This window comes from Carya illinoinensis, chromosome 9, assembly GCF_018687715.1.
Source record: "Carya illinoinensis cultivar Pawnee chromosome 9, C.illinoinensisPawnee_v1, whole genome shotgun sequence".
Taxonomy (NCBI): domain Eukaryota; kingdom Viridiplantae; phylum Streptophyta; class Magnoliopsida; order Fagales; family Juglandaceae; genus Carya; species Carya illinoinensis.
Window position 1 is genome coordinate 15,407,501 of NC_056760.1, and position 14,844 is coordinate 15,422,344.

Below are 14,844 nucleotides of genomic sequence, written 5' to 3' on the forward strand. Positions count from 1 at the left end.
TGGTCTTTGAAAGAACATGTTTTTTTTTTTTGTCAGATTGGGTTTCTTCTCTCTGTTTTTATAGTTAATATTTGCTTTCTTATGCTACAGGTTCTGTTCTGCAGTAGCTTGGGAAAAAAACTTTTGAAGCATGCTAAGTTAACAGAAGACCAAGGAGTATGAAAAAACAGAAGACCAAGCTTTGTAGTTTATTGTTGTGTATTGGAGTTTAATTAAATCAATGTATTTGTTTTATAACGATCTTTGCAAATTAGTTCAAACAATGTAATAACCAATTGCATATTGTATGTTGCATGCATTTTACATGGCGATTTTTTATTTTATTTTTTTTAGTTGTTTATATTTATAGTTTTCTACATTTAGCTATTTTTTACTAAAATTTAGTTTTCCATTTTGATATATTTTAGGCTATAAGATTAGAAAAAAAAATGGGGGAAAAAAAAACAAACACCATACAAGCTTTTTGAAAAAAAAAAAAAAAAGGGTACAGCCCGAATTTCCGGGTTTCAAAAACCTAGATTTATTTGGGTTAACCTGAGTTGGAAACCTGGGTTCCGAGGATCCGAAACTCGGTTGAACAGCCCTAGTGTTTATGTTAATGCCGATATTTTAAAAGTTGGCGTCGTTTTGATAAACGTCATTAATAAATTCACCAAAATACTATTAGCGGCATTTTATTAAATGCCGCTAATTTTTATAATGCGCTGGTAACGTAATGTGATGACGTTTATATTAATTCCTCCATTTTAAAAATTGGCGTCGTTTTGATAAATGCCGTTAAGAAATTCACCAAAGTACTATTAGTGGCATTTAAATAAATGCCGCCAATTTATATGATGCGTCGGCAATGTAGTAGCCACGGCGTTTATGATAACGCCGCTAATATATGCCAAGGGATTGCAACGATAAAGTGGCGGTATTTCGAAAACCGCTGTTAATGTAGAGATTGTGGCGGCGTTTTAAGAAATGCCGCTACATTGTATATAAACGTCACTAATGAGATTTACAAATACCGACGTTTGCGCAAATGCCTGAATATGGAAATAGCGACCCTCCAGTACCGGCGAACACTTACGCCGGTAGAAAACCGCCATGAATTAATTAGCGGCGATTTTTCAGACAGTTTTCGGCACATAACCAGCGCTGCCAAATCCATCTTTTTTTGTAGTGAAATTAGCAGTAAGAAAGATCAACACTCAAATAAAGGAGATTTTGGCAACTAGAAAGAAAGTTTCCTCATAATCAATGCATAGGTTTGAGTGTAGCCCTTAGCAACCAATGGGGCTTTTAGACGTTCTATCAAACCATCAGGATGAAATTTGATTGTACATATCCATATCTTAGCAAATGACTTGATTAGCGAATCTAGATGGTCTACTATGTAGATCTTAACAATAGTCCATCGAGTGGTTAGTGTGACCATAAGGGGTGCACTTACAAAATTCTTGACCTCGAGTGTGATTACCTTTGGCATCATGTCCCCCACATAAGCCTCTACCACCTCGGCCTCCACACCCACCAAGAGCAATGTAGGAGGTAACTGCATCATGTAACTGTGACTTAAATTTAGTTGTCATGGATGCAGAAAAAATATTACAACTAAACTTGGAGATTGAAACTCCACACAATTTATGAGCAAGACCATAACTCAACTTGAAAGTCCAAGAAACATAATCTAGAAATATAGAAACTTACCCCAAATACCAGAAAAACAACTCGAACAACAAAATTTCAGTCCTGTATTGATTAGAATTATACTGTATTGGCATATATCGACTCTGGATTGCATTGTTTTGGCCGGTATCGAGTCTATATTGGCCGGTATCGATTTGTATTAGGTATCGGCCAAAACCTACTTCAACCTAAACTCAAAATCAGATTAGGAGAATAAGTGGTCTGGGAATTACGTGATCCTCATTACTAAATAGGCTTTATTCCAGATTATGACCAAGCTTTTAGTTTAGGTTTAGGTTATTCGCACTTGAGAATGAGATTGTTTATCCCTACAACTAAACACTACGTCCCTTTTACGTTGTCGGTGATAGGCATCACTTCTGGTAGCCGCTAACGATGGGGAACACGCCATAATGCACAAACAATTATAGGGAACTCACCCTTGTGTCCAATATCGAAGACGACACTGGAAACTTGTTGGAAACAACTTCAAACACCTACGGGCCGCTAACGACGAAGAGAGAAGTCAATGGGATGCACGAAGGATGATGACAAACTCGAACTCGACAACACCATCTGACAATCGTGAGCTCTAATACCATGTAGAAACTTATGGAGGGAAAATACTTCACTATATTTATTCATTGATGTACAATAGCATATATATAGTACATACAATTGACGATTATACTCTCACAAGTTACACTTATTACAACCATGTCCTCTAATAAGATATATTTAACTTTTTTAGGTTGAGACGAGTTTAGTTTTTTAGATTAAAATGTGTGAAGTGGGTTGAGATGAGTTTAAATTTTTTATTAGAAATTGAAAAGGTAGTAGGTCTCATCAATAATTGGTTTGATATGAATTGAGTTGGGTTTAAAAACCAAACACACTTAGGCTGCTTTTAGATGATCTATGAATAATAATGAAAAAGTAGTGAATAGTGATAAAAAAAGTAGTGAAAAAATAGATAATAGTTTATGAATAATAATGAACTGTTAGTAATAAAGTATTCTCAGATTACTTCACTTATAAAACACAACAGGCTCCATTTGGGTAGTAGAGTGTATTCATTATCCTTACTTTTAACTTACTTTTTATTACTTTTATTATTATTTAATATTTTATTATTACGTTTTTATTACTATCTATAAAATATTTGATATCATCTCACTGTCTAAACGCCCTTGTTTGTTTTTGCAGATGAGATGAGATAAGTTAAGTTAAAATTAAAGTTAAAAGTTGAATAAAATATTATTATAATATTTTTTTATTTTGATATTTAAAAAGATTAAATTGTTTATTTTATTTTATATAAAATTTTAAAAAAATTATAATAATTAAATAAAATAAGTTGAGAGTAGTTATAAAACAAAGTGTGCTTGAGATGAGCTGTAGAAACAAAACATAGACTACAAGAACCAGAGAAAGACACAAAACGTCAAACGAAGATGCTCAAAACTCAAAAAGTTACGAGTGCCTGCCACCTAAACCATAAAGTCACGCTCATGGCGCGTGTATAAATCGCCTTGGCGACAATGCCGAAGCAAACCGGTGCGGTGCCGCTTTCCAACGTCCACTTGCTTGCTTCCTTCGTTTCTGTCTTGCCCTTTCACAACCGTGAAAATGCAAACTGAATTCAGTCTTTAAATGCTATAAAAGAAAACTCCGAATAGACTCTGCCCCCTCCATCTCTCCCATTTCTTCCTTTTAATGGCCGCCTTTCGCTTACTAACCTCGCCTCCGACATCTGATCCGTGCCTTTGCTTCTTCCTTTTTACGCCCTCTATATCTTTCTCTCTGTCTCCGTAGCCATGCACTCTCATTCTCATCCTCTGAAGCTTACCCATTTCCATCGCCTACGCTTTTCCCGGTTGCCGAAACCTGCTCCTCTTTGCGCGCCCTCTCGCATTCGATCCGCTTTACTTTTTCCCCATGATCTCAAGGTAATTTTTTTTTTTCGCTCTTTTTCAAAGCTGCTTTGGCTAATTATGTTTTTGTTTATGCCAATGTTCGGTTCACTGAAAATTTTGTTAGGAGCGATTCTTTTTCGTTGAGCAATCAAACAGAGCTTTCTTTTGCTTTTCGTCATCATTGCCTTGGTTTGTTACCTTTTTCTTTTCGTGTAGTTAAATGCGCCGATTGTTCAAACATCTGGGTGCTGCTTACGACGCAGTCTTGTTCGATTTAAGGCCTTCGATGGGGTATTCTTTTAAGCTCTGATACTATAGGCTAATTTTTGGGATTAATTAGCTTGTTTCAGTTTCCTAAATGTGTACTTCCTCTGTACTTGGGCTGTCCCTAATATGTGGATTAATAAATTCTTCTTACTTATAAAAAAAAAAAAAATCCTAAATGAATTCATTCTTTTTGCTTTGCTTGATAGGATTCTGTCGACATACCATCCCTTGATGACGGGAGCGACATGGATGGGACAGCTGGATACGTGCTCTCATCCAGTGAAGGTGAAGAGAGCGACGCAGAAACTATGCTATATCCAGTAGCCGACGATGATATGCCTAAAGTCCTTGTGTCGACTGATGAGGCCTTTTCAGCGACTGCCCACCGGTTTGCAATGCTCGGGAGAAGCCGCAGGAAACGCAGGCAAGTATGCCGGCTATTCTGGTTATAATAAGCTTTATTTGTGTCCTCATTTTTTTTTTTTGGGGATTCTTTTATGATTATTGTTAACTGCTCAATCTTCTTTTAAAGACTGAGTTCTTGTAAATTCTGCGCATCCCGTCCCCTCCCGTTATTGGCTTGTGCTCTTGGGTTCTATTTGAGTAGTCATAATTGTAGTTTGTAAATCATGTGGCTTCTCCTTCCTTTTTTTTTTTTTTTTGGTATCAATGATAGATACGGTTTCTTCCTTTTGATCTCGGTCTTTTGCACGCTATAATTGCAGGATTAAACTTGGGGTTTTAATCAATATTGGACTCATAATCTTCTTGATGGTGCTTCTGTTATTCGTGGATTGGTGTGCATGGCGGATAGTTAGGCTGCCTTTAGAAACCTTTTACTTGACCCGCCCTTTTCTTATATCAGCCATTCTAGTCTCTTGTGCAGGCTATGTTTGTGTTCCATTACTGTATAGGTTCAGAATTCATCAAATAATCGAAAAAGAAGGGCCTGCTAAGCACTCCTTAAAAAAGAGAACTCCCACAATGGGTGGATTATTTTTTGTTCCTATAGGTGTAACTGTTGCCGGATTCATTGCTGGTTTTTCTTCCACTGAAGTGTCTGGAGCAGCAACAGCAACTCTAGCCTTTGCTGCAATTGGGCTACTTGCTGATATCTTAAGTGTCAGCAAGAATCAAAATAGTGGCTTATCGGCATGGACAAAAATTTTGTTGCAGGTGAAGCTTTTTTCACCGATTGCTTTTCTTCTTGATTATAATATGCTTATTGTTATTTGAGTTAGTTGTTAATTCCTAACAATCTTGCTAATAATTTTTAAATTGGGATACTGTACAGGTAGCTGTTGGGACCTGGTTTTCATTTTGGTTGGATACCACGAGTATATCGTCACCTTACAGCATGTATAGCTTCTTGTAACTAATCTGATCAACATTTTTCTGAGGGTAACTCACATGTCTATTCTCATGATGACAAACTTACAAGACAATGTCAACTTCTGTTATTTCTTTAAAGATTTTCACTTCTTTAAATATTTTTTGATACTTGAATATTTGATGATCTAATTAAATATGGCTCAAATGTGATTTAATTTTCACATTAAGAAACAGAGGTTGGCAAAGAAGGCTTTTTTCTTTTTTGTTTCTACCGGGGAGGGGGAGTGAGCAAAGAAAAAATGAAAGTAAGCAAGTTTTTTTAGAACTATTAACAATTTACAAAAAATAATATATTGCTGGATTTCTTAGTAGTTCAAGCAATATCAGCCATGATAGATGACCTACTGGACATATCTTCATTTACTGTTTGCCATCTATCATTGTACCTTTACGTGTACAATTTCTCTATCATCCTAGAAGTAATAAATCATTTACTTGATATTCAAGTTTTAATTCTTCAGAATTCTCACCAAGCTGTTAAAGATTTGTTTGATCTAGTTATGCCAACGGATTGTGGGTTAGATTGATGCCATGCATTTATCATATCATTTTCATTAATTAATGGAGGATATGCATCTAATGGTGAATACTGTGCTCAGACACTTGGTTCCTGCATATCTATGAGGTAGCTGCTTCCATTAGAATTTGCATTGAAGGTTCATCATTCGTTTTTTCTTGTGACAGAAAAATGTTGCTTCCTCTACCGGGACCAGTAGGACTTGTGTACCTGGGAAGATGTTATCTATTGTTGACTTCATTAAGTTTTGTGTCCATGGGAAATGGGGTTAACTTAACAGATGGTCTCGACGGACTGGCTGGAGGGACTGCTGCATTGGCTTTTATAGGAATGTCAATCGCAGTGCTTCCAATATGTTCTGGTTAGTATGGATGTTGTTAGCTAATGACATAAATTTAAGGGGGTATCTGTATTAATATGCAGAATATTTCATTATTTTATTTGTGTTTTGTGGTTTCTGTTTGAACTGAATGTATCCAGTAGGAACACTGTTGAGCTGATATATCTTGTTACTGTCCTGTTTTTCTTGTCAATATGTTTATGCTGTTTTCCTATCCTCTTGAGACTATCATACAATTCATCATTTTCTAAAGATCTCTTAATACTTCATATTTTTTTACTTGCGGTTTTTGACTTGCATGCTCAATCGTATTTTACTTTACTCAAATCTTTATAGCCACATTGGAGGTCCAAATATCTATTTGGAATTTGTTACCTAGAAAAAAAAAATCTTTTCGCAATTTGGCTTCATTTTCATCACTATGCTTGCACCTCAGAACTGGATCTACCTTATGAATAACAAATTTTAGACCCATCATATTCTACAGTTGCATCTTGCTGGTGGAGAATATTACTGTGACATTGAAAATTTGGTCTCCATAATATGCTGACTAAGTAGAATTATAAACCTAGCCTCTTCTCGATACTTCTTTAATGATAACTCTTGTTTTGCATCCTAAACCAGACCTTGCTATATTTGGGGCATCAATGGCAGGAGCCTGCGTTGGTTTTCTTTTGCACAACCGATACAGAGCATCTGTATTTATGGGGGACACTGGCTCCTTGGCACTTGGTGGAGCATTGGCTGCAATGGCTGGTTGTACTGGAATGTTCTTTCCATTGTTTATTTCGTCTGGAATATTTGTCATGGAGGCATCAACAGTTATCATACAGGTATGTTATCTTGGTTGCATCTATCTCGTCCATTTAAGTAACTAAATACTCTATCATTCATCTCGGAACCGCCACATTTAAGCAAGTTTTCCGCTGCTTCGACTACATTTTGTATCCTTGGTCACTGTTCCCCCCTTTAATTGTATCGCCTACAAAATGACTTTTGATAGACCTGATTGGTGAAAAATTGAAAATTAATTCACGTATTGCTGCACAACTTGTTGGGTAGGATTCATGTTGGCTACACCCAATTATTTGGTATACATCTGAATGTACAAACCCATGCATGCATATGGGTGTGTGATGAATTGTAGCTTAGCATGGCAATTGTGATCTTCAGAAAGTGCAATTTCCTGGTCTGATAACTGATTATACTTGTGTCATAGGTATTGTATTTTTTCAAGACGACCAAATGTTTGTGGGCAGCTGGGCGCTGTACATTCCGAATGGCTCCCCTTCATCATCACCTTGAGTTATGTGGGATCGAGGAACCAATCATTGTCGCAGGCGCATACGTGGTATCCTCCATATTGGCATTATTTGCTGCCTATGTGGGTCTTATTTCGGCATAACATCTCACAATCATGTTTTTCCATCAATTTTCTGATAGTTAGGGTCACCAAAGCCATAGTTCTTTGTTTATTCTTTATGCTTCTTTACTTCGATTTGAAGCTCTGTTTCCTAAGTGCGGAGGTGCCATCCTTTTTAGCTCGTCTGCTTTGAAAAATGCAAGCTAGCTAGAGGGTAATAGAGTGCAGAATAATCATACTCATACAATTAGTTTATAACTCATTATTCCACCAATCAATGTGAGAAAAAATGATATTAGCACATATGTGTTATATCATATTTTACAACCAGCCAATGTGAATCTCATTTATTAAAAATGTTAGAATTTTTTATGTTTAAAATTGCAAGTTTACGGTCTATTTTTGTTTTTTCTACTTCTTAAAGTTGAAAACTTTTAAGGCCTTGTTTGAAACATGGACTCATCTCAACTCAAATGAGTTGAGTTTAAATTTAAGCCTAGCCCACATCTAAACACACAACTCTTAAATCATTAAACGACATTTAATTCAAGACCTCTATACACATGATATCTACAATATTTTTCAACTCAATATGTCTTTACATCTTGGATCAATAACCTTTTTCAACTTTCTATAAATGCATTTTAACTCATTTTAACATTTAAATATATCCAAACTCATTTTAGGTGGGTTTTACAAAATTTATTTTATCATCTCAACTCATTATTATTCATAAATAGCTCAACTCAACATGTAGCCTAATACTCATAAGTGTTGAGCTTGAGACTCAATTATTCAAGTTAAGTTTAAGGGCTTGTCGGGTAATGAGGTATTCTTAAAACTTCTTATAATTTCATTTCTAAGAACATTGTTAATGGATTATGCATATATAAATGACAATTTTGATGAATGTAAGATAAATTTAGATTTTTGCTATTCCATTTACATAAGTCTCCACATTGAAATAGCTATTTTTTTAATTATATAATAATAAAATAATATAAAATAAATTTGACTTTAACTATTAGCATCAAATCTCTATATTAGATTATTTATTTATTATATAGTAATGAGTAATTAATAATTTAAAAAATATTTAATTTTTTTAATTATTATTTTATTTTATTTTATCATATTTTACTATTCTACTTATTATATGTTGATTAGTAATCATCTTCTAATTAAATTATGGATTAAAAAATTATATTTTTTCAATTGTCGTTTAACCACAAATGTCTAATTAAACCCATTTAAAATTCTATATAAATAAAGTCTTAATTACAAGTCAAATTTATATATTTTTCATCCAACTATATCTTTAATTTTCAAGTTTTATTCTATCCAACAACTATACGTACTCTATTTTCGAATCAAACTATCTTTTTAAGCTCGTATGCTTTGTAGTTTTTTTGTTTTTTTAAGTTTTTATTTTAAGTTCATATGCTTTGTAGTTTTAATTTTTTTAAGCTCATATGCTTGTCGTCCTCGTTTGTTGTTTCTTAGAGAGAGAGAGAGAGTGGGCACTTTTTCTTGCTCCCCAAACGGCACAATCTTAAGCAACAGACAGTGTAGCTTGAAATATAGTGAGAGCGTGGGTATGTGAACAAATCGATCTCTTGGTAACGGCCACTTGTGGTCGTACAGAGGTAGAAGGCTGTGTGAATTTTTATTTGGTGGCTGCTGATACTGGAATGGATTACAACAATGACAAGTAAATCTATCTTTTCCCTCCCACTCCCTCTATTTTTGTGAAACTTGTTTCTGGGTTTGTCACGGAAATGCAGATTCGTATGATATATTTTTCCTTTTCTTTGGCTCACTATTTTTTTTTCATTTGCATTTATTTGTTTTATTCTAGTTTTTCTTCACTTTTCTCAATCTTTTATGAAATGGATTTGCCTGATTTTATTCTTTTTTTATATAAACAATTTGGTGGAGATTAATTTACAGAGTTGCTATCGAGTGCCATCTGAGAGAGAGAGAGGCTAGATTTTGTTTGAAAGAGTGGGAGAAAGATGAAATACGACAAAGACAGGGAGGGACCATGCAGGTGGTGCGGTGGCTTCCCTGGTGTAAATGATCCTCCTTCACTTTCACAAGGCGGAATGACGAAAGGAAGAAAAGAATCATTCACTTTCACAAGGCGGAATGACGAAAAGAAGAAAAGAAGTGAAAATGGAGGAAAGAATTTGAGGGAAATAAAACTGATGGTAGTTGGTTATGGAAATATCCAGAGGAGAGAGAGAGAGAGAGAGTTATAGTAAAATAATAAAATAAAGATTTGCTCATTGTACAATAACAATTAAATTTGGTTTTATTTTTACACGTGCGGTGGCTAAAAGTTAAGAAATAAACACTACTTAAATACAAAATATTTTTCAATTTTAGATTTTCAACTTATTTATCCAAGAACTATCTAATTATTATCTAAACATAAAACTAATATAACTTTTCTAAACTTACAAACAAAATATAAAAAAATATAATTTCTCAAATTTTAAAATAAAAATAATATTCAAATATATTTTTTAATATATTTATTAACTATTTTCTCTTTTACTTCTCAAAACGCAATAAAACATCTTAATTCAAACTATTTACAAAACTCTGAAATATTCTAAGACTCAATTATTCAATTTGATATCCTGCTATTATCAATTTTAATAAATATTTTAATAAATTAAATGTAAAGAAAGTAAGATCTCAAATTGTATTAATATAATTTTTGTTTTAAAATTTAAAAAAATTGAATTATTTATTATATTTAGTATAAAAATTTAAAAATATTATAATAATTATATAAGATAAGTCTCATCTCATCGTGATAACCAAATCAAGCTATTCTATCGCAAGGCTATTATGTGTTGCCACTTTATTTGAGAAAAAGGAAATTACTATATGACCTATTATATTTTTAAAAATTATTTTTACAGATAATTTATCTAGTAATGCTTTATACAATTTGAATGTTTAAGTTCTGTATATTTTCTTTTTTTTGAAAAAAAATGAGATTGGTTATTAAAAAATAATTTTTTAATGTAAATTTTAGATTTATCTATTTTGTTAAAAGAAAGTATATAAGACTTTATAACGACAAATCCCTCTCATTTATAGGAAAAAAATGGTGGAATAGCACTTTAAAAAAATGGTGCAATAGGTACCTAAATTTAAAATAGTTAGTAGTTACAAACTAAAATGGTATGAAAAAATAATGGAAAATTTTAGTTGCAATCATAACAGCACATTAATATATATAATAATTTAATATGATTGATTAAAAAGTAGATTTTATTAAAAATAGTGCAGATTTAAATTTTGAATATAAAGGAATTAGTATTGGTATGCAGATTAGTGCGCGACTTTATTTGTACGTAATAAAACTTAAAAATAAAATATACCAAACTCAAAGATGCCTATTAATAATATGGAAAAAATCTAGTTGCAAGTATAACTCATATTAATATGTACATCAATCTAATGTGAATTGTCAAAAAGTAAATTTTATTAAAAAATTATTAATTTAAATTTTAAATATAAATAAATTAATATTTATATGTAGATTAATATATGAATTTGTTTGTATATAACAAACTTAATAATACGACAAAAAAGGAAAAAGCAGAAGGGTATTTCTGTAAATCTGATCTCAATTTACTTTCGTTCCAACAAAACCCTACCCTGATCCTCATATAAATCTGACGCCGTCCCACCGTCTCGTACTCTTTCACTTCCAGGAGTCCAGAGGTTTTCGCAGCCAAACGAAGTACCGGAGCATCTTCCGAAGCCCTAGAGTTCTTAATTTCATAACATCCAAGCCATGGTAGGCTACTCTTGAATATATTCTCTGCTCTCATGCATATCGTGTTCTTATTACGTCGTTTGCTTTCCAAAGTCATCACCTTCTTTCTGCGCTTAGATTGCATGTGAAACCTTCGAACCGCAAACCGTAGTTTAAGTGTCGTTTCTTCTCAGATCTAGAAGCTCTTTGGCTTCTTCAGGACTAAAGCCTTGTTTTTTCTTTGCGTAGATTGGGAAATTGATTCGCATTTTAAATAGACAATCTATAAAATTTTCGTAGTTTTATATCTACAGCTGATTTTCAGTCAATAATAGTAGATGTTGTGTTAGATAGAATAAGGTTTGTCACCTCGATTTGATTTGGGCGTTGGGCATTGTAATTTTTCTTTTTCTTTCTCTTTTTAAAGTGAATCCCTGTAATTTTTGTGTAAATACATTTCTTAAATAGTATATTTTACTTTCCATACAATAAAGATCTGAGAACGCTTGTCTAGTTATTTATACCTTCAACGTTTGTGCATTCCTTTCTGTAATATTCTCTTAATAAATGTACTATATATCTAGCCACTGAAACAAATATTATTTATCGGATTCACTTTAATAGAACTTGTTTTGAGCATGTCAAGTATGGCTAAAACCTCCTAGACTACTCCATTTCAATGTGCAGATGAAGCTTGGAGAACTTGTTTTACAATCTGTTTTACAATCAATAGAATCTGTTTCTTGGGCATTTCGTTTTCTTTTTGGGGGCAATGTGTAGTTTAGTTATTTACAATGATAGCAAACAGATCTTTACCTTCTTTTTGTGCAAATTTACCCTTTATTTTTTTGTTCAGAGGAGAGTAAAGTTCATTACCCATTCCCTTGTCTCAGTTTTCTTGAGTTTTGAATAGGCTTAAGCTGGTAACTTGACCCAATATTAGATGTCAAACTTTAGTGGATTGGCTCTGTTTGTAGCATACTGTGACCCATCGCTTGAGAATCGGAGCTGCTATGAAACATATAATTATTTGGGTTAGATATACTTATTAAAAAGTTTTTTGTGTTAGATATATCAGATTTATCATTAGGCTTGCAAGATTGCTGGATTTCTGACTCCTCTTGGCTTCAAATGTTTTGTAATGATGGATTATAGTCGAGGAAGAAGACTAGGGAGCCAAAGGAAGAAAATGTCACACTTGGACCCGCTGTAAGAGAAGGAGAACATGTTTTTGGTGTCGCCCATGTTTATGCATCCTTTAATGATACATTCATTGTAAGTGTAACATGTTTGATTGGTGCTCATGCAATTATAATTTCTTGGAGTATGGCAGAAAGTGAACTTTTTATTTGATTGTAGCATGTGACCGATCTGTCAGGCAGAGAAACACTTGTTCGCATTACTGGTATGTACACCATCTGTTTTGTAGTTTTATACAAAATCCATTATTTCATTCAAAAATTTTGGACCAGAGGTACATATCATGGCATTGCTTTGCATCTGTTAACTGTGTTTATTCTTCCTCCTAAAAATTATATATGCTCATTGGTTTGTAGTTGGTGCAGCATTGAGTTTTTTATTTTTATTTTTATTTTATATATATATATATAGTATGCTTTCCTACACACTTTTAATCTGATGTATGAAAATATTTTCTTTTGGTGGCTTTGGACTGCATCATGAACTAATTTCTGAACTTATAAGCTTAAGTCAATTCCTAATTGTAGGAGTTCTTTTCGAGCACTTGAATTTTTGGTGAGATCCTCTTTATATGCCGTTAATGTGCTTAAGAGAATCTCTGCACCAATTTATAAGCCTAAGGTGCGGTTTAGATAGTGAGATGAGATGGTTTTAGATGAAAGTTAAAAGTTGAATAAAATATTGTTAGAATATTATTTTTAATATTATTATTGTTTTGGACCGATAAAAAAAATATTATTATTGTTTTGGGGTTTGAAAAAGTTGAACTGTTTATTATATTTTGTGCGGGAATTTGGGAAAGTTGTAATGGTGAGATGAGATGAAACATTTTTGCCATCCAAACAGGGCCTAAATTCCTAATTGTAGGAGTTTTTTTCAAACACTTGAATTTTTTTTGAGATCCTCTTTATATGCCGTTAATGTGCTTAAGAGAATCTCCACACCTGCATTCCTGTAATAGTGTTTGATGACAGATGACTGAATAATCAATTGCATTTTGGATAGACAACTGCTATATAGTTTGTTATGTAATCTACATTTTGAAATACAGGTGGGATGAAGGTGAAGGCTGACAGAGACGAGTCTTCTCCATATGCTGCCATGCTTGCAGCACAGGATGTTGCTCAGAGATGCAAGGTCTTTGTCCAAATTCTATTTGTACTCTGAAACTGAGTGCTCAATGCTCTTTATGTATCTTTGAAAGAGCATCATTTATCTATTTTGGTCAAAATGTTCCCTTTCTCTGTTTTATTTTAAAAACAAATATGTATTTGCTGCATGTTATTTGAACATTTTGTGATAGGTCTTGGCCTTTTCCACCTTCCATCTTTATGAAATAGTACCATTATCTTCTCTCAAATTGCTAAGTTTCCATTTTATCCCTTGTGATATAAACTTTGAAGTTTTTATAAAGCAGGAACTTGGCATCACGGCTCTGCATATCAAGCTCCGTGCTACTGGTGGGAACAAGACAAAAACACCTGGTCCTGGGGCACAGTCTGCTCTTCGTGCTCTTGCTCGTTCTGGAATGAAAATTGGACGGATAGGTGAGGTTTTTGTTTCCATGAAGGCAATTTCCACTGTTTTGTGTTCGAATTGAATGGACAGAATGTTATAAAATGATAACATAAGACGCTAAGCTATTATTTTAGGGATGAAGTTTAAATCATCCAAAAAAAAATTAATTCAGTAAATAATAGCAAGATATGGCAATAGGAGTGCCGGTTGTTATTGCATTTCAGGTTTACTTTTTGGTTTGAAACTTTGTTTTGTAGTTCATTTTCCAGTGTGTTTGTGATGATTTAACTTTAATTTTACTTTGTGTTTCAGAGGATGTTACTCCAATTCCTAGTGACAGCACCCGTAGAAAGGGTGGTAGAAGAGGAAGAAGGCTCTGAGTTTGCTGTTCTTATTCTGTTACAGCTGCCCTTATTCTTGCACTCGTGGTTTCCATCAGAAATGGCAGACTTCTGAAATTAGCGACAATGCTACCCAATTTTGAAACTATTTTGTAATTCTACAAATATGGGATTTGCCAAAGATTCATTTTTAGGCTTATTTGGAAACCTCTCTATTAGACTTGAGATTGTGATTTATGGCTCTTTATATTGCGCTAATTATAATTATGATATATTGCACTATTTATTTCACTTAAATCCAATTTCCCAGATAGCTGCCTCTGCCTGCCATTGTAGTTGTATCAGCTACAATTCCAGCTTATGTGCTCCACTTTTGTGTTATCTCAAGCTCAAACCCCTGATGTTGAATCTCGAGGCTCTCTGCCTAAAAGTTGAAAAGATTACAATGGTCTTGGATTGATTTATTCTAATTTTGTTGGAAATTTAAAAAATTATGAAGGGTCCTTGCATTTTTCTATGGCAATCCAAACCCATCAAT

At 33.5% G+C, this 14,844-nt stretch overlaps 2 protein-coding genes across 6 annotated transcripts; both read left to right on the plus strand.

Moving 5' to 3' along the window:
* Positions 1 to 3,181: 3,181 nt before the first annotated feature.
* Positions 3,182 to 9,791, plus strand: LOC122277556 (phospho-N-acetylmuramoyl-pentapeptide-transferase homolog). Of its 5 annotated transcripts, XR_006229030.1 has the most exons (10): positions 3,187 to 3,623; positions 3,807 to 3,881; positions 4,064 to 4,281; positions 4,583 to 5,033; positions 5,152 to 5,216; positions 5,934 to 6,127; positions 6,731 to 6,939; positions 7,326 to 7,457; positions 8,973 to 9,180; positions 9,420 to 9,791. XR_006229030.1 is itself a non-coding variant. In XM_043087579.1 (9 exons), exons 1-9 carry the CDS (start codon positions 3,492 to 3,494, stop codon positions 9,039 to 9,041), a joined length of 1,515 nt encoding a protein of 504 aa, XP_042943513.1. In that variant the 5' UTR covers positions 3,182 to 3,491; the 3' UTR covers positions 9,042 to 9,287. The 5 variants fall into 5 exon arrangements, 4 of the variants coding, with proteins under 4 accessions (XP_042943513.1, XP_042943512.1, XP_042943510.1 ...); XM_043087579.1 differs by lacking the exon at positions 9,420 to 9,791 and having other exon boundaries at positions 3,182 to 3,623; positions 6,761 to 6,939; positions 8,973 to 9,287; XM_043087578.1 differs by lacking the exon at positions 8,973 to 9,180 and having other exon boundaries at positions 9,420 to 9,787.
* A 1,340-nt stretch (positions 9,792 to 11,131) lies between these two features.
* LOC122277678 (40S ribosomal protein S14-3-like) lies at positions 11,132 to 14,603 on the plus strand. Its single transcript, XM_043087768.1, has 6 exons — positions 11,132 to 11,289; positions 12,403 to 12,522; positions 12,607 to 12,652; positions 13,499 to 13,584; positions 13,865 to 13,994; positions 14,278 to 14,603. Exons 1-6 carry the CDS (start codon positions 11,287 to 11,289, stop codon positions 14,343 to 14,345), a joined length of 453 nt encoding a protein of 150 aa, XP_042943702.1. The 5' UTR covers positions 11,132 to 11,286; the 3' UTR covers positions 14,346 to 14,603.
* Positions 14,604 to 14,844: the final 241 nt, after the last annotated feature.

Bases quoted from the DNA above. Each gene is read 5' to 3' on its own strand.
- LOC122277556 (XM_043087576.1), top strand. From the start codon at position 3,492: ATGCACTCTCATTCTCATCCTCTGAAGCTTACCCATTTCCATCGCCTA. The intron at 3,882-4,063 runs GTATTCTTTTAA...TTTGCTTGATAG, and splicing joins GATTTAAGGCCTTCGATGGG to GATTCTGTCGACATACCATC. The intron at 7,458-8,972 runs GTATCCTCCATA...GTTGTTTCTTAG, and splicing joins TTGTCGCAGGCGCATACGTG to AGAGAGAGAGAGAGTGGGCA.
- LOC122277678 (XM_043087768.1), top strand. The intron at 12,523-12,606 runs GTAAGTGTAACA...ATTTGATTGTAG, and splicing joins CCTTTAATGATACATTCATT to CATGTGACCGATCTGTCAGG. The intron at 13,585-13,864 runs GTCTTTGTCCAA...TTTATAAAGCAG, and splicing joins ATGTTGCTCAGAGATGCAAG to GAACTTGGCATCACGGCTCT.